This window comes from Bombus pyrosoma, linkage group LG1, assembly GCF_014825855.1.
Source record: "Bombus pyrosoma isolate SC7728 linkage group LG1, ASM1482585v1, whole genome shotgun sequence".
NCBI lineage: Eukaryota > Metazoa > Arthropoda > Insecta > Hymenoptera > Apidae > Bombus > Bombus pyrosoma.
The window spans coordinates 2,716,067-2,743,559 of record NC_057770.1 but is presented as its reverse complement, the minus strand read 5'-3'; the positions used below and the strand labels follow the sequence as shown (position 1 = coordinate 2,743,559).

General features: G+C 42.0%; 2 protein-coding genes across 6 annotated transcripts; one reads left to right on the top strand and one right to left on the bottom strand.

Annotated features, from left to right (window-relative positions):
- Nucleotides 1–653: 653 nt before the first annotated feature.
- Nucleotides 654–27,493, bottom strand: LOC122567844 (proto-oncogene tyrosine-protein kinase ROS). Of its 5 annotated transcripts, none has more exons than XM_043726971.1 (21): nucleotides 26,598–27,493; nucleotides 19,197–19,256; nucleotides 13,999–14,058; nucleotides 13,778–13,868; nucleotides 11,897–12,129; nucleotides 11,556–11,795; nucleotides 10,725–10,872; nucleotides 10,146–10,642; nucleotides 9,655–9,944; nucleotides 9,224–9,580; nucleotides 8,710–9,013; nucleotides 8,297–8,620; nucleotides 7,580–8,181; nucleotides 6,825–7,463; nucleotides 5,341–6,746; nucleotides 4,830–5,252; nucleotides 4,485–4,708; nucleotides 3,927–4,397; nucleotides 3,478–3,841; nucleotides 2,832–2,885; nucleotides 654–2,687 (listed from the first exon to the last, which is right to left on the bottom strand). In XM_043726971.1, the coding sequence occupies exons 1-21, from the start codon at nucleotides 26,748–26,750 to the stop codon at nucleotides 1,813–1,815; spliced, it is 7,815 nt and encodes a 2,604-aa protein (XP_043582906.1). In that variant the 5' UTR covers nucleotides 26,751–27,493; the 3' UTR covers nucleotides 654–1,812. The 5 variants fall into 5 exon arrangements, with proteins under 5 accessions (XP_043582906.1, XP_043582976.1, XP_043583233.1 ...); XM_043727041.1 differs by having other exon boundaries at nucleotides 4,485–4,705; XM_043727298.1 differs by having other exon boundaries at nucleotides 11,685–11,795.
- LOC122568062 (cAMP-dependent protein kinase catalytic subunit 1-like) lies at nucleotides 12,143–13,760 on the top strand. Its single transcript, XM_043727418.1, has one exon. It carries the CDS (start codon nucleotides 12,584–12,586, stop codon nucleotides 13,625–13,627), a length of 1,044 nt encoding a protein of 347 aa, XP_043583353.1. The 5' UTR covers nucleotides 12,143–12,583; the 3' UTR covers nucleotides 13,628–13,760.

Here is a 27,493-nt window from a genome sequence, read left to right as displayed (position 1 = left end):
TTCCCTTGGATCATCCTTCATGCTCTAAGCAGCATGCAGTTCTACAATATCGTTTAGTATCTTTTCAAAAAGAAGGTGGAGGCGAAGGAAGAAGAATTTGCCCTTATCTTATAGACCTTGAGTCTGCAAATGGTACATTTGTAAATAATGTAAAATTAGAACCGAGAAGATACCACGAATTATTAGAACGGGATGTAATTCGTTTTGGATACAGCACCAGAGAATATGTGTTATTACACGAACATAGTAAAGATGACTCGTTAGATGATTAACTATTTCAAATACAACTGCCGCTCTTTTACTGTGTAAGTGATATTGTAATTGATAAATCTTAAACATATTTTACCTTTTTCAGTAGTTTATTTATCTATATATTTTATTTCAGGATTTTAGTTGGAATAAGTTATGGCACATAATCACATAGCTATTTGGGTACCGTCTACCACTATAGCTAAGGCTAATTTGTGATTATCCTTAAATTGTACAATGTAAGATATTTACTAGAGTCATGTACATAATATTTTTTACATTTTATCTAATTAGAAATGTAAGTTAATTATAATAAGTCACTTTTGAAAAATATATATGTTTATATATATTACAATTTATTCACTTTATTTACCCGGACCTATTAAATAATAAATTTTATATTGTGTATGCAATTTTATTACAGTATTTGCACATTAGTATAAACATGTATATATAAAATATACAAAATTCATACAATATAATTATTTTCTTAGCAATATATTCTTTATTACAATGTTGGAGATATTTACAGAATTTGGTTTATTTTTACTTAGAAGTTATGAAGTTTGCAGGGGAAGGAACTAACATTATACATATTATAATCAGTATATAAAAGTATGTTTTTAAATAGGAAGACTATGAAATATTTTTTAATTATAGGACTACTTTTTTTATATTTGATAGCCAAATATCGAGTACTATTTATTAATATACTTACTTTAATTTATCAGTTATTTATCAATCTATTTTTTATAAACCGTTCATTCTTTTATCGCGTTGAATTATAAAAAGTCAGTTTTGGAAAGTACATATTCACACTTTTACTCTTATTACTACTATCCTATATTTTGTTTACTATTTCTCTTGGATGGATACTTACAATATCGTTTTAATACTTTTACGGAAAGAATAAGTGAAATTTAAAAAGTAGGAAGTTTATATTGTTAAAGTATTTACAACCTCTTCGAATTTTATTGATTCTTAAAGCATTAATAACGAAATTTGAAAATACAAGTTTCAAAAATTCTCAGTTCAGTCATATAAAGTTTAATATGTGCAAAAATTTATTCTTGTACTGTTTTAAAAAGAACCACTACATGTATATGTAAAACTTAACAAATCTTTAAACGTAACATGAATATCAGTTTCCATACTATACTTTATATTATCGCTAATATGAAATTTGTACAATGAATGGTGAAAATTTACTCGTACTTCCGTGTTATTAAATAAATACATTAGTTGTAATGACAAATATAAAACTATCGCAGATTAATCACCACATAATTCTCTATAGATATTCTCGATTCTTAGATGCTGACAAGTCTGATTGTCAACTAAAATTAATGTCATTATCAAATAAAATCTTTCTGCCACAGTTCATGTAAAATAAATTTCAGATACTAAAACTTAAATATGTACATACATTAATATGGCAGTTTAAAGCTATGGAACTTTACACGCATTTCCAGTTTCGGTACGGAGTTATTATTGAAATTATGATTCTGTTTTAGAAACACGACCCATCAAATGACTTAATCCATCACATCTTTAATAAAAGCTTCACGACCCGTTTACTCTAACAGCATCCGTATTGATGTTCGTGTATGTGACTCTATTGTTACTATCCTCGACAACTGGAGTCTGCCTCAATAAGTTCAATAATGCACTGTTTATCACCAAAGGTATGTTAGCTTTACCATTTTGCAAATTAGAATGAGTCCTTTGAATTTTTGGCAATGCGTTTTTCGTAACGTTATTATCGTTTGACTCGCCGGTTCCTCCGATAACGCCGTTCTTTAATGGAAGAACATTTTGTGAACTAATTAACGATGAACTAGGTCGAGTAGGTGGCGCTAAACTAATATTCGAGCTTAAAGAACTAGAACTTCTACCTTCTAAACTTAATTCCGATCCTCGTCGTTCGGTTACGTTCCTCTTATTTTTCCGCTGATCAGTCAATGATGTAAAGGATTCTCTTTTTAAAATCGCTTTAATCGTAGGATTAGTTAATTTTGAACTATCTAAAGTGTTACATTTCTCAGTCATGCTCGTGATCGATGCTCTTTTACGTTCTGGTAAATTCAAACTAGATATCGACGATCTCTTATCACACTTTCTTTCTGGTTGTTCTTTCGCATCATTCGAAGCATCCTTATGTTCTTGTGGCGCATCAGAATGCAAATTGCTCTTTACATCTACGTTTGTACTAGCTTTATTCATATTGGTTAAATTTTGATCGGAGATATGAATCGACCGAGGCACTTCGTATCCGTTTGTTGAATTTTCCCTTAGAATGATATCTTCGTTATCCGCTAACAATTCTAAATATTTCGGTACTTCATTCGATTGTGATGTAAGTGTCGCATTATGGGAATTCTGAAGGAACGGTTGCATATCTCGACTGCCTTCTGAGCTGCTGGATTTCCAAGAATTCCCTGAGAAAATCAACACAAAATCAATATCGTATTACATTCAGCCTTACTCAATAGTTGTATTATGTGTTTGAATTTGTATAAGAAGAAAAGGAAGACTGGTCGAAAAAGCAACGTATATAGATGATCTTTACAAAGAGAACCTACCTGAATTATTATGATTTTGGTTCTCGTCAGCAAAGTAAGCCATGTTAGAGACGCCTGCAAGCATGAGCCATGCAATGATAAATATGTATTCAAGCAAATTGTTAAATTTATATATTTAACACTTTTATGGCATCGCATCTAGATGATTTGAATCGCAATTATCGAGTATGATCACTTTTCGAAACAAATACGCTTGTTTTGTAACATGTGAAAATAAATTAATGTTAATCCTATTAGTTGTTGAAGCAGCTATTAGCTTACAAGTTTAGAAACTGAATTTTACGAGATGGCTATGAAAATTATGTAAATATATGATTGTATAAATAAGCAACAGAGAGGGTTTTAGTCATAAATGATCGAAAATTTGTATGCAAATTTTTTTATGTCATTCCCCAAACTATATACTTATATTTTAGAAATATTTCGTTTTATGTAATAAATTCATTTCGTGAATTGAAATATTGGAGAATGAGATAAAAAATATTAGTATCGGACTATAAGAATCATCCTAATAAGCTAATACGTGTTTTTGCTGACAATTAATAATCGACAATTGATATATTTGAAAAAAAAAAAATGAATATTTATGTTCCATGCCAGAGATTTACATAATGCAAATGTTAATATCCGTATGATTGAAACATACCTCTTCTAGCTAAATAATGACCAGCATGAACCGGGTTCAGTTGTGCATCCTCTATGGTACTTCGAAGACTAACTATATTTTCGAGGCAAACTTTAAAGCTCGGTCTAGCATCAGCAACGCTCCAACAACGTAACATGAGCTGATGTAAAGCAGGTGGACAATTTAGAGATTTGGGTAATCTTCCACCTGCGCGTACATGGTGTAATACTTCGATATTTGTTCTAGCAGGATACGGTTGTTGCCCCAAGGACGTGATTTCCCACATTAATACACCAAATGCCCAGACATCACTCTGTGAAGTGAATACACCGTCCACTAACGATTCAGGTGCCATCCATCGAACAGGAAGCAATCCTTCTCCTTCCTGTAACAAAAAGGTGAATATTTGTTTCTGTTTTATATCAAGATGGCAAATTGTTATTATATTTTAGAATTAGGAAGACATTTACTTTTCGATAATAATCGTTCTTGTATATATCTCTGGCCAGTCCAAAGTCACCGATCTTGACGACACGGTTCTCTCGATCTCTGGCAGATACCAAACAATTTCTACACGCGAGATCTCTATGTACAAAATGGAGCTCCTCCAAATAACGGCATCCCCTTGCTACATCCTCGCACATGGCGAGCAAATCTTGCAGGCGTAACGCGTGTGGATCCGATGGTTGCAGAGATCGACTCGCCCTTAAATAACTCAGTAAATCTCCAGCTTCCATCAATTCCAACACCAATAACGGTGGGTCCGTATCTAAACAGACTCCCAAAAGTCTTAACACGTGTTTATGTCGAAAATGACTCATGAGTCTAGCTTCTTGAAGGAACTCTGTCTTTTCCTGGGCCGAGGCGCCCTTTCGCAACGTTTTGATCGCGACTGGTGTAACTCCTGGTCTCTCCAAATCCTTCGCATTCCCTTGAAATACCTGGAAAATTTGTATACACGCGGTAACGACATAGTCTCGTAATTACAATGATAGTTTTTCAATATTTGTTACTTATATGTCGCTTACTTCTCCAAAGGCTCCGCTACCCAAAAACTTGGCTAAGGTAATCTGTTCCCTTCTGATTTTAGGAAGCGTAGAATCGTCCGGATCGTTCTGCAAGGTAGACGCGTACAACGCGTTCGATTGAACGAAATTTCCGCGTGGTATCTCCCGAAGCGTCGCTAACTCGACGTCGCTCACTAACGGAGGTAAAACCGCCTTTTTATCATCTTTGCGCTGCCGGTACACTGCTGAATTACAAAACTTATCCTTTATACTCCTGTTAACTGCACTCGAAGTGTACTTGTTCAAACAGGGATTACTTTAACCATTAAAAAAAATACACTTTATTTATAATCGTCATACACTTACGGCAAAGGAAATAACAGAAGCAAATGAGCATAATAGTGATAACAGGGACGCTAAGTCCCAACACTAAATCAAGGTGTTGTTGAGCCGCTAATATTCCACCGGTGGCTTCGGTTAAATCAATGATCGCGCTGGATCTGCTCCAACTACCGAAACCGTACGCGTTTCTAGCTTGAATACGAAACCGATACTTGTCGTCCATGTCTCCCGTGATTATCCAATAATTGTCCGTCCCATTGTAATACAACTTCCAGCTCGCGTTCCCGGTGGAGTCTATTTGCTCGTTAATTTCATTGATCTTCATCCCTTCGACACGGTACAACGTGATCTGCGAGCCATGAGCTTGCGCTGGTTCCCAATTCAATTGGTACACAGAGTTACGGAGTTTGGTTACCGTTGGCATACCCGGAGCACTCGGTACATCACCTGTACACCAAATAACATAAAACAATATGTGGATAATTCTAAAAAACAATTTTAATAATTCTATAAGGAACACAAGGAATTGCGTTACCTAACGTTTGAAACGTGAACCTCCCATCTGTCGGCCACACGAAATCTTTTTTATAATTTGGATATCTCAGAAGCAGATGAAATTTGTACAAAGTTCGTGGTTGCAACTTCCTGATGAAATATGTCACTTTGTCGTTTTCCATCGTAAAGTCATTTGCCTCTTGCCAATTTTCTACAGCAACATCTTTGTATTCCAGCGTGTATTTGACCATCAAATCCACTGTTGGTACCCAGGATACGTTCAAGCTGTTCACGCTAACCCCTGTTAACGTCAAATTATTCGGTTCTGGGTACATCTTGACTACTTGACCGGAACTTTCGCTGTATACATCGTTAACGTGGGCAGGATAAGCGCGAACGAACACTAGATACTCCTGATCAGGTAGCCACGGTTCCAACATGGTGAAGAATCTTCCATCGGTTGTGCGTTCGGTGCCCTTTATAAATTGTTCTCCCTTTTGTCGTGCTCCGTTTATTAATCGGACCAATCTCCAATGTACCTCGTATCGTACAGCTGCGGCATTTAATATCTTCGGTGGCATCCAGTAGACGATAGCCAAAGTTGGTGTCAGAGCTTCCACGGTTACGTTCTCCGGAGCTGTAGGAGCGCCAGCTTCGGTTCGTAACACGACACCAGAATCAAACTCTAAACTCATCGACTCTGAATCAGCGTAATAGTTGCTCAAGGCCAGTTTCAGTCTGTATTTCGTGAAAGGCTTCAAATCCTTTATTTCGTATTCCTTCTCGTAAGTCTGCAACTTTGTTCTGTCGCTGTCCTCGCACATATTTGGATCATTCTCTAGACATTGAGACACGTATATCGTGTATAGCGTCGTAGGTAAGCTGTATCCTTCGCAGCCAAATTGAGGAACCGGTTCGGGAAGTCTCACGGTAATGCTACTTGCTGTTTTTCTCGCTTCTTCCACGTTGTAGGAGTCTTGACGGGGAATCAAACAGTTGGTGATCGGATACGTTTGCAGAGATTTCCCAAGGGCTTTGATGCTTCGTACAGATGGTAAATAGAAGTGCTTGATCTGCTCGTCATCGGGATATTTTTTATTTACAAAATAAATTTGATCTTCCGGAATGTTGGACCAATAGATGTTCATCTTGTCGACGGTCAACGATCTTGCTGGTAATCCTTTGTTGAAACCTGCGCTTACTATCAGATTGCACTTACATCCGTCGATATCGGCGCTGTTTAGGTGACCTTCCAAAGAAATCCAGTACATGACTGGTTTCTGATAATCGGTGCTATCGATCGTCATCACAGGAATCACGGATGGCCTGTAAGGGCAGGAACAATCGTCTATATGATCGAAGAACGGTTGAATATCACTGCCGCTCAAATTCGACCGCATTATTACTCCGCCATCTTTCTTAGTTTGTTCTATCCAGTACAACGATCTGCAAGAAATTAAATCAGATTATAGAATAGATTTCAAATATATGTACGAAGAAAGATTCCGTAAAAATAGTAGGTACCCAGTAGATGGTAATATATCGAGATTCACGATACGTCTGCTCGTCGTAACGATGTTCTCGTATTTAAGAATTCCAGCTTGCCACATGGTCAAGTCTAACTTCATGATACATCCACCGTTTTCTCGATAGCTGGATTCGGACCAGTAAAGATGTCTCGCCACCCAATCGACAGTTATGCTAAATGCGCTGTTGTTCAACGTCAATATTTTAGTAGCGTTTACCCCATCCAAGTCCGAGGTTACCAACTCCTGCATTTCGTTGATCCAGTAAATTTTGCTCTCCGCGGCCAGATACGTCACTTCAACCGCGATGTGCCGAGTAACGGTATAGTTCATTTCCTGATCCAAATCGGATATTCGAACCGCGTCCATCGTGGCGACCAGCAGTTGCGGTATCGGATTTTCATAAATCGTCGAAACGCTGATCACGTCGGTGTATGGTCCGGCGCCAATTTCCGTATGAGCTCGAACTTGAAAGTAATACGTCGTGTTTGGCAACAGGTCTTGAACGGTGTGCTCTAACAACGTGGATGGAATAAGCGACTGATCGCAGATTTGCATCTCGACGTTGTTCTCTTTAAACCAACACTGAACCGTGTATCCGGTGATCAGACCATTCGTGAACTCGGGTTGATCCCACCTGTAACGATTTTATTTTTCAAGTAAACTTAATCATCACATAGGGGTAAAAAGCTTTTATCCGCTCGGTAAGGGCTAGGGAAAGATAGCAGCGAATTTCTTTCTTATGATATTTACCTGAATATCGCAAATATGTCGACATTTTCGCTCAGTGGTTCTTTGCGAAACTCTATAAACGCTCTAGGATTCGTTGGCTGGCTGGGGACGCTTTGTGGCGACCTGAGTATCTTCCTTGTGTGGTGTGCCGTTTCCCAATACGTGAAGGCTTTCACAGTCACCTCCAGGACCGAATAAGGCAAAATCTGTTCGGAATTGTTATAAGGCATCGAGGTTTCCGTCGTTATCTCCGGGTTCGAATTGGTATTGATATAATCCGCGAATTTCACTTCGTAGAAGACAGTTCCGTAATTGATATTCTCCACCGGGTCCCAGGATATGTTGAAGTTCCTCCAGGTGCCTTCTACTCTAATACTGCTATAGTTTACGGCGTTTGGTAATACAGCTACGGTTTCTGATGTAAGATTCTTTGGATATTGATGAAGCGCCGGATCCATGACGGCCACCATGTGAAGGCCTGACAAGCTGATACCGTTTATTATGGCCGTGTTTTGGCCAGACAGATCGCCTATCACCGCGTTCCGGTCGTCTTGAAGCCACAGAAGATGCTCCGAGAAATAGCATAAAGGGCCTTGCATGTTTGGGTACTGCAGTGCTGAGACCTTAAAAACATATCGAGAAACGAAATTAACGATGCTATTACTGCTATCAACGACAACGATATGTTCTTTTTTTTCTTTTTTTTGCAAAATAACAAAATTAAACGACGATAGAAACCTTCTCAGGCACGATTTTATGACTCATCGAAATTCTTTCAGACGTTGGCGCTCGATAAACGATGGATCCACTTTCGTAGCTTCGGACGATCCAATAAACGTATCTGTTCTCTGTGTCCAACGTTAACCCCATCACTTGTTTCCCGTTAAATATTTCATCCGAATGATAGTATCTTCTGTCTTGTCCGTTTAAACGAGCCACTTCAACGGCGTGGCCGGTTGACCAATACAGGTACGCTTCCAAAGAATCGATCATCAATTCCTTAACGATGGCCAGAATCGACATGGGCTCCTGATGAGATCCATTCAAATTTGCTCTTGTTATCTGCAGAGAAAATACAGTGGGAAAATATAGCACGAAATAAATTTCGAAGTAAGTAGAATCGATCGAAGATATAAGAAACATTTATTTACTATTTGTTGCTTCGGATTAGCCCAGTACAATTTTTTCGATATCCAATCGACAGCAACGCTCCCGACAGAGTGAATATTCATCTTCGTCTTTTGATGGCTCGTAATATTGTACCGATACAACGCAGAATTGTTTCCTACGATGTACAGAATGTCCTTGTACCAGCTGACATCAACGATGTGATAATCAACCTCTGTCTCCTTCAAGCCCGCTTTATAGATCAAAGTATCGATATTCTCTCCGGTTACGTCGCTTCTTAGGAGACCCTCGTTTGCGGACCACAAAATGGATGCGTGTGATCCGTCCCTAGAAGGTTAATCGAACGTCGTACAAATTAATTCTCAGGTATATTCCTCTTGAAACGATCGATAATTAGACTGGTGATTAGACTACGAACATTTATGAAGACCGTTGAATTTCTTATTTTACATATTCTGTATTTTTATACTTTTCGATTTTTCACAAATACGTAAGTGGATTTTTGCCTATCCTATGGATTTCCTGTAAGTGATTTACCTCAAGGTTCGACCCCTGAACTCGGTTGACCAGGGTCCTCTGCCAGCGCTCGTGTAAGCCGCCGCCTTAATCGAGTACTCTGATTTCTCTCGAAGATTGTGCACGGTATGAGACGATCCAGCGATATCCTTCTGATGGATCGTCTCTCCGGTAGACTCGTCTTTGATCTCCAATTCGTAAGACCAATTTTGCCAGGCTCCTTTGCCCTGGCCGCCCAATAAATGAGGCGCCTGCCAAGAAACTTTCGCCCTCTCCACACCAAGGACAGCTTGCACGCCCGTAGGAGGATTCACGGGGACAGGAACTGGCTGGCTCGCGTCCATAAGTACATTGACACTGACAAATGAACCGTTCGACCTGAAAAGAACGTTTTTATCGAAACATCTACGCGTAGATCTCCAGCCTGGTCGAACAGGACTTAACATTCTCACCTATCGGGGTAAGCATTGTGAAAATATCTGTTTTGTCCCGAGTGATATCCTTCTATCAATACCTCCTCGCCGTTCGTCCAATAAAACAAGCCGTTCGCCATGGCTAACGAGACTACGTTCTTGAATTTTGGTTGCTGCGTGTTGGCGCGAAGATTTACAACTTCACGACCATCCAGGGAGACAGATATTACAGTATTTCGGATGTGATGGGGAACGAGAAGACGGAAGTTGCTGTGATCGACGGTGAACGCTCCTAAATTAGCGTCTTCGAGAATTAAATACGGCTGAACCTGTAAAAATCCGTGCATGGTTATCGAGGATGAATTTAAGTTTTTGGCGTAAGCTTTTGGTGTAAAATGTCCGAGTTCAAAACTGTTGGAACGCGATGCACGATTATTCCGTGGTATATTTTCTGCTATTATATTTTACAGTTTGATGTAGACCAGCGATATCTTAGCCAGCCTTTCAGTCGTCTTACATTCGAAACGTACCTCGTGCTTCACTCCGTTGCTTATGTCAGCCAGATCCAATCGGTACAAACCGCCCCTGGTGACCCAGAATAAGTAACCATTGTACGGGTCTACCTCGATATGCGTGGGTCGCGTCAAGAAGCCAGCCACGGCCACTGTCAAACCTCTTCCGTCCAGATTGCATCTAGCAATTTGCCAAACCGTTGTCGCGTGTTTCACCTCGCCCAGAATGTACAAGTGTAGGTTCAGCCAATCGACCGATAAACTCAGAGGTTTAAAGTTCGCCTGACTCGGGCCGAGTATCACCGTTGGTTTCGTTCGTTTCGTGATGGACGTTCTGTATACGTATCCCAATGAATCGGAAATGAAGAGCCGAGCGGAAGCCACGTGAATCGCCACTCCTCGAATCGTGCTCGTATTTTCGTAAACCACGCTAGGATCGTCCAACATGTCCGCATCTTGTTTCATAACCACGTGCTGACCTCCGAGAATTAAAATAGGTTGTTGCGTGTCTTTCACTGTAACGTCACGAATCTCGTTAATGTTTGCATTGTTTCAAAAACTTGCTGAAATTTCAATTTCCGTCCTACTGATACGTACCAGCCGGTTCTGGAGTGGTCATGACGCAAGTTACCGCAGGTGGCCCCTCTCCAACCCCGTTCCTCATGGTCACGCTAATCGAATAATTCTTATTCGGCTCGAGATTTTGGAACATGTAGTGGTCCGTGTTTTCGGAGGCCGGTATGTCCTGTAGGTTAATCGTAAAACGTATGTAACTAAATTGTTAGAGTATCTATCCCTTTCGAACCCTCGCTGGATAATCGTTATGCGAATAGGAAAGAAACGCCATGCCAGAAACGTATTTCGTGAGATCTGGTTCTTACAAGCTAAGAAGCTGATGTTAGCGGGATCAAAGATGAACGAACCGATAGGTTAAGCATGCATTGCTTAAACTGGCGGACGTAAATTTTTGAAAGCTCGTTCATTTAATTAGCGTTAATCGTTCCAGCGGACAGAATCGTTTTCCCAACGATCTTGACGATCAAAGAAGCCGTGCATTTGTCCCGAGCCATTATTATTTGCTTCGCAATTTTTACCTGTCGATGTACGATGATAAATATATATGTATACTATTTGTGGGAAAAGGTAGGCAGTCTTGCAGAACCAGTTGCTATTTATTCGCACAGTGGTGTTTACTACTAAAGTTAGAGAGAATAGGAAAAGCGCAATCGGCTTTACATCGACGAACGCGTCGACGAATGCTCTGGTAAATAGCGACGATAGCTTAGACAGAAGAGTCGAGGGTTTGGAAACGTATTCGCGTAGAACGATACGTTTCGCGAAAATGAAGATAACTGTATCGGAGAAACTAATTGCAAGGAAAGAAACTAATTATATCGAACGTTATTGAAGTTCTGGCGTGGCGTATACCTTAAGCTGGGAGTGATCAGCCCCTTGCAGACGCAGGACATAAGACAAAAGTGGCCCATTCGGGAAAGGGCCTGGTTCCCAAGACACAGAGGCGCGGCAGCTGTCTACCGCCACCGCTCTTACAATTACCGGTGCTGAGGTTGGTAAACCGGCAGCCAACGTTCGTATCACGACGCTCGGAGCGGAAACGATAGGCTCCGGATTGTGTTGAGACGATTTTAACAGTAACGCTACGCGAAACTGCAATTAAAATGGCCAAGTGATAATATAACATTTATGAAAGGAAACAACGATGACAGACCGCGACATTGAAATAAATACAATTAAATTTAAAAACGTACCCTGTATTTCGTGTAAGGTTGCAAATTTTCAACTAAAATCTGATCATCCTCTCCCCACGATTGATTTCTACAATATTGCCAGGTCTCAGCCAGCTCCTCGTACCTCCATTGCACTAAGTACGATATGCCTCCGCCGCGTCTTTCGATGTCTATTCCTTTCCATTCGAGTCGCAGGGAAGTCGCGGTTAGCGAGTCCGCCACCAAAGCTGGTGCCGATGGAATACCTATTTCCGCTGATAACGAACATCGATAGGTGTCAATACGTGTTACAGAGTAGAAGATTTATTTGGTTATGAGTAAACCGCCGATCTTGATACGTTTGTGAGACATTTGAAAGTAAACGACGTACAGGTTGCACGTGGTACGTAAAAATATAGAAAACATCACAAACACGGTACTCTGTGCAATACGTAGTAGCTGAAACGATGTTCTAGCCGATTTTCATCTTCGTAATTGTATTCGTAGAAATATAATCTGCGCAATAAATATCCGCGGTCTAGTTACGAGAATCGCGTGAAAAATCGACAAAAGTCGATCGCGAAGGCAACGTTGCGAAGGGTCTCCTCCGCTCGCGAACGTCAATCATATAGCGGAACTGCCATAACCGCCATTATTTATCTGTCAGAACGTTTTCGTATACGGAGATCTGCGAATATTCCAATTGCGAAGCGCACCGTAGGTTACGCGATGAACCTGGAACGGCAACGAGCTTTCACAGAGTACAAAAAGATACTGGACGAACTGAAGACAGCGTTCATGGAAAGATGGAAGATTAACAAAACCGACAATATCAAACTGGAAGATTTCGATCAATTTCGGACTGTGGGTACCGGCGCCTTCGGCCGTGTTATACTCGTGAAATATAAACCAACGTCCACGTACTACGCCATGAAGATCTTAGAGAAAGCAAAAATCGTGAAGATGAAGCAAGTCGAGCATACGTACAACGAGAAAAGGATACTACAGTGCGTGAGGTTCCCCTTTATCGTCTATATGGAGTATTGTTTCAAAGACAATTCCTACGTATACATGGTGTTACCGTTTATCAACGGTGGCGAGATGTTCACGCATCTAAGACGAATGGGGAAGTTCGACGAATCTCTGGCGCGATTCTACGCCGCGCAAGTTGCTCTCGCGCTCGAATATCTTCATCACTGCAGCCTCGTTTACAGAGACTTGAAGCCGGAGAATATTCTAATCCAAAACACCGGCTACATCCGAGTGACAGACTTTGGCTTCTGTAAGATGATCGACGGTAGAACGTGGACTCTGTGCGGTACGCCTGAATATCTCGCACCGGAAGTAATCTTATCGAAAGGATACGGTAAATCCGTGGATTGGTGGAGCTTCGGTGTTTTGATCTACGAAATGAACGCTGGATATCCGCCGTTTTATTCGCGAGACCCGATGAAAATATACGAGAAGATCGTCTCTGGTAAGTACAAGTTCGCTCATCATTTTGGTGGAGAGCTGAGGGATATATTGAAAAACATACTGCAAGTGGATCTGACCAGGAGATACGGAAATCTGAAAGGTGGATCTATGGATATAAAAGGGCACAGATGGTTTCAGTCGACCGATTGGAATCAGATATACCATCAGAAGATACAGCCTAGTTTCATACCGGAATGCTCGGCGCCGGAAGACACCAGCAATTTCGATTTGTACGCGGAGGAGTCGCTGAAAATAGCTACGATGGATCGTTACGCCAAGGAATTCGCCAACTTTTAATCGAACCGATTACGGAATACCGTTGATTTAACAGCGAAGCGTATCTTTGGAGATACAGAGAACTGTACGCTACAGCGGAAGCTCGTTACGCGAAGCAACTTGAAACAGCGTTCGTCGCGTCATCTCCGTCGTCAGCGAAGTGTATATTACCTTTTAATTGTTGAAAGTAACGGTTGAGCGCGTCGTGACAACCCAGGACACAGTACAATTCTTTGGGTGGTAGCAATTCTTGCGTTCCATTCTACAAAACGATACAGCTGGCGTTAGATTTGGTAAAATGTTACGCTCCGTGTAATGGCAAAGAAAAAGGAAAAAGAACAACGACATTTAACGTTAAAATTAAAAGTAATAATGTCTTAATATGTACTGACGCAGACGGCTTGACAGCTCGTGTCGAGTGCTCGTTGCCACGCTCCGCAGCCTTTTGTGCACTGAAACAGACGGAAAATATACGCGTGATACCACGTTAGACGATGTTTCTTACGTGTCTGATTGTATACTATCCCGTTTCTAATTGTACAAAATATATCACAGTTGAACGAGTTTACAAGTTTACAAGTTTATGGTAACGATACGAACTTATTATGTATTCGTATATACGGCAGTTTCGTCTTATTATCGGTAGTGGAGCGTGTGCAGCGTGTTTATGTAAATCGAAGTGGACAACACGCGTTCGCTTGGCCTTAATCGGTACCTCGATTCGATTCTTCGAACGGCGGAACGATCGAATCGAGACGATCAGTGGCGGTAGAGAAACGTGGCACGCTGCGTCATTTTGGCATTGAAGCAACTGGAACTGTATTCGAAAGATGAACGTAAGTACGAGGCACGTGCCTCAAGTAACGCCCACGTTCATAAGACGGGCCCGGTCGGTTCGTGCCGAGCATGGATTTGCGAACCGAAGTTTAACGCATTAACTTTCTGCGCGAGAGGATGTGGGTATTTGTCGGCGACAAGCCAGTCGAAGTAAGAAGAAGCGGACAAGGAAGAGAACGTACGAGAACTACGAACACGCGCGCATGGGTTTGTTTACCATGGAGATCGTGATCGTTCGCAATTGTACGGAACTTATTCGCTCAGGCGCCTGATACGATCCTCCGGTCTAGTCTTTTCTTTTTTTTCTCCTACCGATAAACATGTCATAAGATCAGCAATGTTATCTTTCAGAAAATTGCGTTATTGCTTTGACTTGGTTATTAACCCGTCCTGTTACGATCTTACTCAATAATAAATCAAGTCGTCTCGTCGTTGAATTCCGATGGGATCGATGGTCGTTCGAAAAAAACGTTAAACATTTTTTTTTTTCAGCGTCCGAAGAGATATCAAAAATCTTTGATCGTCCGAAAGAGAGTTATTTTTGGTTGTGCGAAAAAGCGTCGAGAATCGTCGATCGTTGGTGGAACGAACGAACCGAGAACGAGAAGCATCTTGAAATATTTCTTCGAGCACATCTTGAAATAATTCGTGCCTTGACGAAACGTAAATACACGAGATACAGCGTGCTCGATGACCTCAAGGACTCGAGGAAGAACAAGTTTGTAATAGTTACGTCTAGACTGGAAGGTTTCGTCGTCGTCGTCTGTAACTCGTTTCTCCTTCCTTCAAGTATCGTCCTCCGGTATGTCGGTTCTGTGTATTCCAGCCGCGTTTCCTGTTCCAATTTCTAATTTCGCCAGATAACAGGCGATAATTGACGTTTAATCTCGTCCTCGATGAAAAACGAGAGGCTGGTTAGAACGATGGTTGTTACGGTAGTTGCAACGTTCGTGGACAGCTGCGCCTAGTAAAATCGTTATTTCAACATCGTATCCCGAGATACAAGAGAGCCATTTACCAATTGTCAGGCTGATCGACACTCGGCCGCGTTGGAGAGGCGCCGCACATAAATGATACCCCTCTCGACATTTTAGAATAATAAGCTCGCCATGCAAAGACTTAATTCGACGAGATTAGCGGTGCACCTGCGTTATCATAAGCTACGAACTTCGAAGCAAATTTATCTTGTATTTACGTACTTGCTTTTCAGTAGAAAGAACATTGTATTCTTCTTTTTTCATCGCTCGTGCATCTTGGGAAATTCCAATTAAAAAATAGCATCAGATATTACGTTGATCATGCGTACTTTGGTACTTTAACTTCTGTTAGCTTAATCTACGAAGGTTTAAAAAATCCAGTAACAGTAACAATTTAAAAAATTAAATCTCGTTCACGTGTCTGCTGAATAAATTACTCTATGCGAATACGTATAGAACAAGTACATATTAGAGGATATCAGAAAGGTCAAATAGTTGAAAAATTCTAGAAGGAAAGGGACCTCCGACGCTAGATAGATAAGTTATTAATAAACATTTGGTGGCGGTTTCATGACTTTGACGCGTTGCAAGTAAGCGCGACACTCGTGCGATTTCTTACAACGATCATCGCAAAGAACCCTGAATGCAGACGAGCGATACTTTGTCGCGCGATCCCGCTGCGATCACACGTCCGTCTTTGTTGTTCCTAACAGGAAAACAAAGAGAACGGTGCGATCGCGGCGAGATCGCTCGATAGAACGTCCATCGTCCGCACTCAGGATGAATCGATGTATCAGATACGGAACGTATCGTTCGTTTCGAGGGAATTATTTGGAGAAACTTTCGAGTTAAAAATACGACAGTCGCCCTTATCAGTTTGAACCAAAGAGAAAGGAAAATAAGATGTAGTAGAAAAAGAAGAAATAGAAGGCGCGCGCAAGATGCGTCGAACGAGCGTTTATCTTGGCAATGCACGATAGTCAAAGCGACCACTCTAACGACCTTAGACGACGATAATTTTTAACGTCTTAATTAATCATATTTCTCGTGACGTTCTATCGCTTCCAACCCATATCGGCTACGATCCCCCTTTTTCAATTAGTTCGCACGAAACGTCAACGTTCCTTCGACTCGTTCCCCGATTCTATTCCACTCGTCCTCCGATTCTATTCTATTCGACCGGCCACGCTCAAATTCGACTCGCCGCGTTAAACGATCGTAATTTTCTCGGTTTCGTGGCTGCGCCGTAAATAGGGGTTGACAAAACTATCAGACAGTGGAAAACAGCCGAAGCACAGCGGCTCGACGCTGCGCCCGCTAATTTCTCACTTCCTCATTAAAACCTCAACACACATTACGCCCCAGCCTGGCCCTCGCTCTACTCGGCTCCCCGTAGATCGTAGATCTTCGTCCTACCACGAACGAGGATCTATCCGTTCTCTCCTCGTTTCGTTCGAGCCATCGTTCACTGATTGTGCTGTGTGCTCGCGCGACGTCAACAAGGCGTAAAAAAATGTGAAGCCTCGAATGCATGATATCTGATCGCACAAATTAGGCTGCAGATTCGTTCATTTTCCAGGTCTCAAAGACGGACACGAGGAACCTTTTACGGTTTCAACTGTTTACTAGTAAATACGAGGAAAGACGTAGGATGTTTGTGAGAAGCATGAAATACAATAACTTCTGGTAGCTAATGTCAAGTAGATGCAATTTGTCACGGAGACCTCGATGCTGGTGGTCTGCTACTTTACAAACACACTCGAATGGGTAAAGTCAGAGTGCCAGATTCATTTTAAACGGGAAGCTTGACAAGCTTTTACGTGTATACTTTGCTCTCGTTTATGCACTCGAGACCTATGACCATGCACAAAATATTTTATACGTTGTTTGACATAATTGGAGGATAGCTTGCCGTTTTACCTTGACCTTTACAACCGTTACTCGTGTCTGCACGTTAATACGTTTTTTAATTATCTAAATGGCAACTTTTACCATATTGTCACGCGAGTAACAGGCTTACTTCTGTTTGATTACGTTCCCTTGATTGCTCTGACCAATGCATGGCATATATATTCTTCGCATTATGCACATATCCTCATAATATATACATATGTACACGGTAGAACGTTTGGTACAAAAGAAATTCCAGAGGTATCGGTTCACCGCCATCGAACCATGAAATTACCGGAAGAAGCACCAAAGCCGAGCCAGGATTACACGATTTTGTTCGTTCGAAATTACATCGTAGAAATTCATATCGTGCGCCGATACGTAATCCATCACGTCACGTGCTTTCTGTGATATTACTAAAAGAAAAAGAAAAAGAGAGAAAAATGGTGATCAGACGTCAGCAAAACGAGACAGAGTTTAGCGACGAGCGACGGGTAAAATAGCTGGATTAATCGAGAAAGGCAATTAGGGTTGCGTTTAGCAAAAAGTAGAGCATCTTCCTTTTGAATCGTGTCAGCCGCAAGCTAACCGTTATTCGTGCGCGTTACTGGAACGTACGAACCGTGAAACGAGGCGAGGAAGGAAATCGTTTCGAGCGCAATTCACGTACCGACCCGTGGTATTCGTGGCTTTTCAACCAGCACGCAACCTCGTGTCACAAAGTTGTTTAAAAAATGCACGCGGTTGATCACCGTCTACCATAGACGGAACGTAAATACAAATCGTGTTCGTGACAGGAGCGCGCACTGGAAGAAGCGGTCGTAACTTAATGACAGCGTTCCTCTTTATCCTTTTTTCGGTGGCACGCGATAATTAAGTGTATCGCTGAGCCTTTTGTCCTTTTCGTCGCATTAATTGCGGTTCTCGTTTCCTACCCTGGAGACACGCGTTGCTGGATATCCTTCCGGCCACCGCGGGGATCCTTTCTCCGTCTCGTCTCTTGTCCCTCGCTTTCCCTTTGTACTCTTTGGAACGTGCTAACGATCCTCCTCTCTGAATTCCAAGTCTGGTTAATTTGTTCCTTTTTTCGAAGAACTTTCTTAGACTCTCGCTTAGTGCTCTGAACCTCGTACGCAAAGTACGGTCCAACGTTAACGAATATGATCGTAGTGGCGGTTTTTCGCAGCTTTCTCCGCTGGCGCTTCCGCGACTGGGTGAAACGGGAGACAGAGAGGCCCAGAGGAGCGGAAAGAGACGAGCAAGCAGAGAGAGCGAATCCGGAGTCACACGGCAATTTGGCGACATCCGCCATAGGCCGCACTTGTACGCGATCCAATTTAAAGTCACGAAGCCGTACGAGCCCGACCATTCTTTCATTCGTACGCGTAATACGTGTACACGTTCATCCATTCATTGCTTTTGGCTACGCTGGTAACGTCCGAATAGCGGAGCAACAGCCTACAGAAGAGAGGAGAACGAGAAAGGGAGACGAAGGACCTGACTTTGTTTTTATTTGCCGTTTACCGTCTCTTTACTAGCCAGCCAGTGAACAGGCACCCCGGGGACGGCAGCGGAAGTACTTTCATTGTGCCAGGGGACCGGCGTCCCTTTATTTTCGTCTCCGATGTTCGCCTATGTTAATAAACGTTCGACGATGCTCCCCGACGAACTTTAAATTTGTGGCGCAACCGACGCGAGAATTATCCTTGTGCAGACTTAAGGTTGCAGAACTATTTAAAAGGAACTACAGTTGGCAGAACAGTCACGGAAATACTTCTCACGAATCGTTCGAATTAGGACTGTTCTCTGATCGAACTACGACATTGAATACTGGACTGATTTATAAATCTGTTTGACGCAGGATAGAGATATTTTCGTTCGCTTACCTGGTCGATCTTGCATCGTATGCCACATCCCACCTCCGAACTCGAGTCGTCCGTTCGATTCTGAAACGAATAAAGGAATGTTCAATCGACTGCTGCTGTTGCAACTTTTTCTTATTTCTCAAGCTACGTACGTTAAAATACGTTTTTAATTCTGCCTGTTTTCTATTTTCTACGTGATATCGTATTGTACGAGCTGTTACGTGATAATGGCCAAATATTTCAAGTCACACGGGACACCCTAATTAAGGAGGACAATATTCTCATAATGACTCTTAACGTAATATGCAAAATATTTCGCAGTTGTCGACAGATCGCGATGATTTAAATTCATGAACAAACAGGTGATACACGATATATTTGAATAAATACGATCGTCCAGGCAACCAGGTACGCATAGAAGCTGGTCGATTCCCGAAAATTCCCATAGTGGCACGCTTGGCTTCACACCCTTGTTATCGGCGCTGGAATTGTTCGCCACCCTCGATCTAGTGGATTCGACGAGCACGTTACACCCTTCTTTCCTCGCTTTCTTTTTTTACGATTTGCTTTCGTTTCCATTAAAAACCGGACGCGCACCTGTGTACCGGAAACGCGTAACGTACAGGTGCAAAAGGTGTAACAAGCACGCTTATCCGAAACGGTAGCAGAGACCTGAGACCTGGCACGATCGTTCGGCGATTCATTCGCGACGGACTAGGTACAGCGGGGGTGTCAATTGAACCGGATGAAACAATTTACTATCTTTTAAAGCTGGCAAGCGATTCAATTTATTTTCTACGGCCCCTGCACGCTACGCGGCTCTACCGTTACCGCCGTTCGAATCGCAATTTTTTCGCCATACATCGGCGTGTGCATGAAATTTCCAATGAAAACAACACCTCAAAACGATACCGTTCTTTGTGAATAAACCATTGAACGTCCTTATTGCGGCAACCTTGGAATCTTAAATATACGTACACCTCATGTACAATTACGTTTTTCTCGTAAATATCCTCGCAACAGTAGACTGAAAATGTATGTACGAAGAAGGTTTTCGAATCGGCGCTCACCGATTTACGTAAAGAAATATTAGCCGTGAACGGTCGTTCTCTGTTTTCCCATCGGAGCAACAAAAAGCACGAAGAGTGACGAGTCGTTCGATAAGAAATGCCAGACTGATGCGATGGTGCAGTGTTTTCGCGACTATCGCCTGTCGGCGTGGATGTATCAATTTTACGATGAATTTTTTTTTTCCTCTCTCTTCTTTCCATTGTCGAGGAATCTCGTTGTTCGTTCCTTGCCTCGACACGATGCTCGTTTAACTTTGCACCCGATTAATCAACCCGCCTAGACTACAACACCGTATGAGAGCAAGTACCCTTGAGACATGTAACCATTCCTCCTCGCTAGAATATTCGCGCTAATTATTCCTCACCGTAATTGAAATCCGTGCTTTCGATTTTTCCTCCACGACTTTTCGTAAGTTTTCATAGATAATTTTCTTCTTCGATTATCCGAACGATCGTTCGCAATTATCGCGTCAGTAGATTCTGAACGATCACTCCCTTTTATTGCGACGCCTTTATCCCAACTTCCTGTTCCCACTAAAAGGTACAACAAGTCTTGTCATCCTCTGGACGGAAATCAGCCGGTAAAGAGCAATTTTATCTGATCTGAGGTAATCGTCTAATGTATACCTGCTCGTCCTTCCGCACGTCCTTCCGTTAAGCCAAGTCCAACATCTTCGTCACGCCTGAAAGCGTTCGCCAACTGTTGCATCCCGCCTCCAACGGTCTTCGACGTTGATGACTACCGCGTGTCTTGTCTTCAGTTCGATGCACGCGAGACTCCCGCAACAAGACGATTTTTATCAAATCTTCCTTTCAAGGTGCTCGTCGAACGTGATCGTCTTAACGCCAACTCCGTACTTGCGCGTCCACCTTGTATTAATCGACGTCTCTTACGTGCATTACGTAAACGTTACCACGTTCGATGTTCGTGACTTATTTTTCCTTTTCATAAGACAGGCAAACCAAACACTAAGCTAGACGTTGCTTCATGGAACAATATCCCGCGTATTTTCCAAATTATCGCAGAAACAACCTGTTCTAGGATTCCATAGACTCTCTCCTTGAAAGTTATCACGAGTAAAATTTTAGCCCGTGCGAATCTCCTCTGATCACACTATCGAAAAATTATTATTCGCAATCGCTGCAAAGAACGATCTTTCTACTCTTCGTCTGGTATCGAATAATAAAAAAAAAAACATTCAATTCCACTTGGCTAACTTCGCTAATCCCTTAATTAGAAGAAGAGAGGCTGCAGCGAACTTTCAACGATAATCAGGTGGGATCTATGGCAAACTGATGAAAAATGCATCGCGATCTAACTTAGACATCTAGAAATAGTACAACTCACGGGGCTTTGACACGCTCAAAGCGTCCCAGGGTGTTTCGAGTTGAAGGCAAAGGGTATCAGGTTTTTTTTCGTGCGGTCACCAACAAGCTACGGTCGCACGGTGTTGGATGTACACCGGACGGTGTCCACTCGGATGGAACATCTACCTTTGAAGTCTGAGGTTTGTCTTTGGCAAACACCTTAACGGTGTGCCTTTCTCTTTCTCTCTCTCTCTCTCTCTCTCTCTTTCCTTTCTACATCCCTTTCGGCGTCCGTTTGAAAAGCAACGCAATCGGCGTTTCCAACGTTTGACCGCGCAAACGTTGCACTTCGTCCACGAACCGCGTCAATTATTCTCGCGTTACTCGACGAATTAAAAAGATAGGCATCACCTCGCGTGGTTCACTTTGTGCTCGTTAGCCATCGAAAGCAGGAAACGTTTTTCACCGCGGTTATTTACCATGGAAAACCGTTTCCACCTCTCGTATTATCGAGCGCAGCGATTGATATTTCTTCAGATTCCTATGTTTTATCGGCAGATCGTGAATTCTCATGCATTTACAGGGAATTTTAACGGAAAGGCGCGAGGTTGCACACGTAATAATTAAAAATATATGAAATATTCGAATATCTCGTTGTAATATTAAACGGGCGCTTAAGGTTCGTTTTCTTGCGTTCGTAAAAATATCAATGCGCAAAAGAATACACAGTTTATTCGTAAGTTTAGCACGAAAAATAGATCGAAGATTTTCTAACTCGTAACTGATAAGATAAGGTCCACCAAACTTTGGGAATTCTTATTTTTGTATTAACTTAAAAAAAACGCGTCGTCCTGTTATCCGGTGTACTTGCGAATATCTTAATAACTGTGATACCGATGTACGTAAAATTCAGAATTTCTGGACACCTCTGTCTACGTGATAAAACGATCACCGTACCAGTTGCATGTTAAACTACAAAAGAGTCGTAGAAAAATGGTCGAATTCGTTCGAAATTTGAACGTTATGGTGACTCGTCAGAGGCACGTCTAGGCGCTCAGACGCACGGTCGCCATTTAATTTCGTTAATTACCTTCGAGATCATGAGACAAATTAAAAACATTCGCCATCAGCTGCCAGCCGTTATGATCTTCGAGCTAGTGTGCACTCTCGACGTATACGTGTCCGTGGAACGTGCATGCCTTTTAATTGATATGACGTCATATAAAGACGCCGAAACTCCGTTTCCCAGGATTTGTTTGCGGCTCAAAGCCAAAGTGTTTAACAGGACCGTTCTTCGAGAAATTTTCGTTGTTCAAAAAGAGTATATAATATTCTACGAGTTAAAGTGCTTCGATTCGAAATTTTCAACGATTTAGGCTGCCTTTATCGATCGTCAAAGAAAATCCCTGACACGAGGGTGTCCCTGATCGTTCGAAAACGATATTCCCCCGAATGCTCGCGATAGATGTGGGCCACTCGCCCGTATGCGTACGTGTTTAACGTCGCATTCAACTCTGAGATAGTCGTAAATCATCCCTCGATCTTGTCCATAGATTTCTTCTCCGTAACTTCGCTTTAATAATTTAAGTTGAAACTTTTAACTGAGAATATTGAGAGATTCTATGTACACGCTTCGTAAATATATTTCGTACACGAAGTCTGGCGTTTCGAATCAACGACAACACTAGCGTTCTGAATTATCAGGTTATCCTTAAGTTCATTAATCGGATCATCCATCGTCCAACCAACGTTTGTCCGTCAAATCTTTTACCGCAATAAACTTTTGCCTACGATAAATCCTCGACCGATACAGCGTCGACCGTAACGCACATTTCCTCGATAGATAAAGGTTGTTTTTTCACGAAGAAAGGTCGTCGCATAACATTGATCATCGAACTTCGACTTCATAACACTATGTTATTGTTGTGTTTTGTTACAGTAGCAACGACGTAAAAATAGCAGAATTTATAAAAGCCACCAATAAACACGGTAAACATGGAAAACATAGTGAAACAATCTGGAACGCGTGGGATTCGCATGAAGCACGAGCCAGCGATCGGTAGAACGATTTGGAATTTCACACGATTATCGGTGGACTTGGAGGTGAACCCCTAGCAAGTTACGAGGCACGCGTTGTAGGTGAGAGGATGTGGCTGGCAGGAAGTTCATTGTGTACGGTTACACATATAATATTGCGCGTCGAACGATCCTGCGGATTCTACGTAGTTTCGTACCGGCGACAGATCGGAATTCGTTAGATCGCGCGCTCGATTCGAATCCTTGTACGATCCTTGTACTCGTACGGATCCGTGAAATTACGTCGTGGTTAAATCGCGTTCCGTGCAGTATGAGATCGCATGTAGGTTAACGCGTGGGCGGAGATCCATTACAAGCACCGTTTAAGTAATTATTTTTCAATTAAGGAGGAAAAATTGAAAAAGTAGCGTCCAGACGAAATTGTGGAATTCCAGCTTCTATCGAACAAACAGTTAGGCGTGTGAAGTAGCAATTGCGCCAATTTACCTGGCTCGTTGTGCCGTTTTATTATCCAGATACTTACACGAGGATGTTGTTGTATACTTATGCATTATCGTATCTGTACTAAGAAAGATGATATACTAAAGAAGATATACCAACAACCATAAAATATAAATCTATTTGGATCAGAGCGCTGGTGGACCACGATGAAATCACGACATGTCGTAGTTTAGAAAGCTAACCGTCGCTGTTATGCAACCAGTAAGGTCATTCTAGGCATCATCTCGAGATACGATAAGGCAGCCTCACTGCTACTCGCGTGTTTAGTAAATATCACGGGCGCCATTCGTACGCGATGCATCATAAACACAGATGTCGATCTACATGAATTTTTATAGAGCTTTTCCTATTTTTTTTCACCTAAAACTTTTACGTTCGATCGATGTGTCTTATCTCTCGGGCCTCGATGGAGGTTTCCCTACGAACGTTGCCCTTCGAACTTCGACTTCGTGAAGACGCGAGAAAAAGAAAAAAGAGAAAAGAGAAAGAAGGAAGATCAAGGGCAGAACGAAGGGAAGATAAGGGATCGAGAAGTTGATTCCCCAGCCGTGATTTCTTTTATCTGACGCCGAATAATTGAAATGCAACGTTTCGAGAAACCTTTCTACGTCCGACGAGAGATATCGAGAAACGCAAGCGCGGTCGCATTCACAGCCTCCACCGAACCGATCTCTTTTCACGGCAGGATGAAAGTCTCAGAATTCTATTAAGCCGAGGCGAAACGTTCAAAGTGTCGAAGCGGACGGTTCCCGTGGCCCGTGTGAACAAACTCGTCGTAAGAAGTTGGTAATCAGTGTCTTTGGCAATTGGCGTGAACGAAATTGCCAGCAATTATCAATTAAACTCTCCACGAAAGGATCGGTTTAATCATTTCTCCAGACCGCCTTTTGTTCCGTTTATCTCTCCTCATGCATCCTTTCAATCGTCTCAATGTCGCTCTTTGTACGAGCTACAGAGAAGCAAAAGCGGATAGAAAAAGCACGTTTCCGAGTGATCCTTTCGGACCAGCTCAAAGGATCGTCAAACTCGAGCAACCGTAAAGAATTTATACGCGTGTCTCGTAGATTAACGAACATATCGATCGATGTTTTAACAAAGGTAGTATGCTCAGTAGCAGAGGAAAAGAACAGAAAATATAGAAAATACGATTAGAAGCTCCTGTATCTGTTACAACTGGGCTTTCATCCTCGAGATCGTGCTTATGGACTGCGATGATGCGCCGTCGTGTAGTTAAGTTAATTAATGAATGGTACAGTCGGGATGGAGAGTGGACTTAAATTGATACGTCCTTCGTGCGGAGCCATTTTTGTGCTACGCTTGCCTCGCTCCGAGAACTCTTCTCGCGATTCCAACGAATCGACCAGTTTCCTTATCGTCTTTTTTTCTTTTTTTGTAATTTTACAGCTTTAGCTATTTCGTAAAAATGTAATATCTATCATTTTTTCGAGCAACGATTGCTATATATATATATATATATATATGAATCAAGGAAATTTCGACGATATAAAGAAAAGTATACATATATGTACGAAGGAATCGCGAGGTGATGACAAATGAACGATAGGCGAGTGAGAAATTGAAACAACGAATGAAAGTAATCGGTACCCCTTACGGAAAAGGCTATCGAGTGGGCTGACGCAGCGATCGCGAATAGATTTCTCGTTTCGTTTCGCGGATACGAACTTTGCGACTGTATTGACCTCTTCGGCATGAAATCACGCGCCATGAAGAATTTCCCGGCGATTGTGATTGTTTATTGCTTAAACGGTCATGCTCGCGTACAGTGCACGCGAACTATGAAAGTCTAGAATGGAAAAAGCCGTATTTGTATTTTACGGACGATTTAGAGACTGAATTACGTGTCGGAGCGCTTTTTAGAATTCCAATGGCTACGTCTCATCGACCGGCCACGCGACGATCTTCGTCGCTCTTATCTACTGCCACTTTCATAATAAGAATTTGCCATAATATTACGAGTAATCCGGCGAATGTGATAAAGAAGAGGGAGAAGAGATAATGCCATCTTTTTGATTTACTCGCAATAAGTTTCGTTTTATCGGGCTTGCTGCTGTATTATACTCGGTGCACGCAAGGTAAATAGTACGCAAAAGTATTATGTAAAAGCCACGTAAACAACCTTACCACGAAATTAGAATACATTTTCGAGCCATTATATATACGTTTGTACTTCTTACTCTCAACCATCGAACGAGACATCCTTTCTAAACGGGCTGAAAGGTTACCAGGTTTCCGATGCAACGAGTCACGCGTTCGAAATAAATGGCGAACGATTTGTCAAGATTTGAAAGTACCAAAGTATGTGAATTGCCGCTCTTTCTATATCTTTCGAATTCGCCGACGAGTTGAGAAATACTCTCGATAAGATTTCACTACGATTTATGCGTATGAAATCTTCAGACCTTGAGATTTCAACTTTTATGCGTAACTGGAAAATTCTACGCATTGATATCCGTAAATAGTTTTACTTGAACCATATAATTCTGACCTGATTTAAATCGAGATCCGGGCATTTCGAGGCACATTCTTCTTGCAGGTTGGCTGGAGCAGCTGGATCTTCGAAGTCTTCCGGCAGAAGCGCCGTGACGCTTCCCGCCATCGCCAACACCTTCAGAAACGCACATAATCCCGTTGCTAACATAATATCAACAACCCCCCGGTGAAACGAACCCTCGATCACCCTCCACGGAATTCTCGCAGCAATTCCCTTAACCGTCGATCGTCATTGTTCTCTGGATCCGGACGACCTCCACGACCTTAGAAAAAGCTTCGAAACACGAATCAAGCCTCCTTCCTCCGCATTCTTCCACATCGATCCTCGAACACGAGGAATCCCAACCTTCTTTCGACGATTACTGTTCTTCGAGCGAAATCCCAACTTTTCACACTAATAGTCGGACGATGTACAACTCGATTTCTTCCATGAAATGTCACACACCAGCACTCCGATCTTGAAAATCTTCAAATCGAATAAATTACCCTTCACTATCCTTCTTATTATTGTTTCTATCGATAATTGACAAGAAACTTCCAAGGCCCCTAATGTGGCACATAAATCGTAGTTCCAATACACGCTTTACTACGTCGATCGTACATTCACTATGTTTAAAGTTACCAATATACATTTGCGTGTTCGGTTTAACAATTGTCACTGAAAATATCCACCGATGCAAATGTCAACGACTAAAAATCCGAACGATTTCCATCGTTTTCTTTTTCCGGTGCTAAAAAATTGGATTATCGTCCAGGCACTTCTCGTGTACGAATTCAAAACAAAAGGCTTCCCGGTGATAAAGTAGGATTCCACGCTGTTTCGAATCACCTGTGACGTTTTGAGTCACGAGGCCCTCACTGTAAGAGCCTGACGTGGTTGTTGTTAATGTC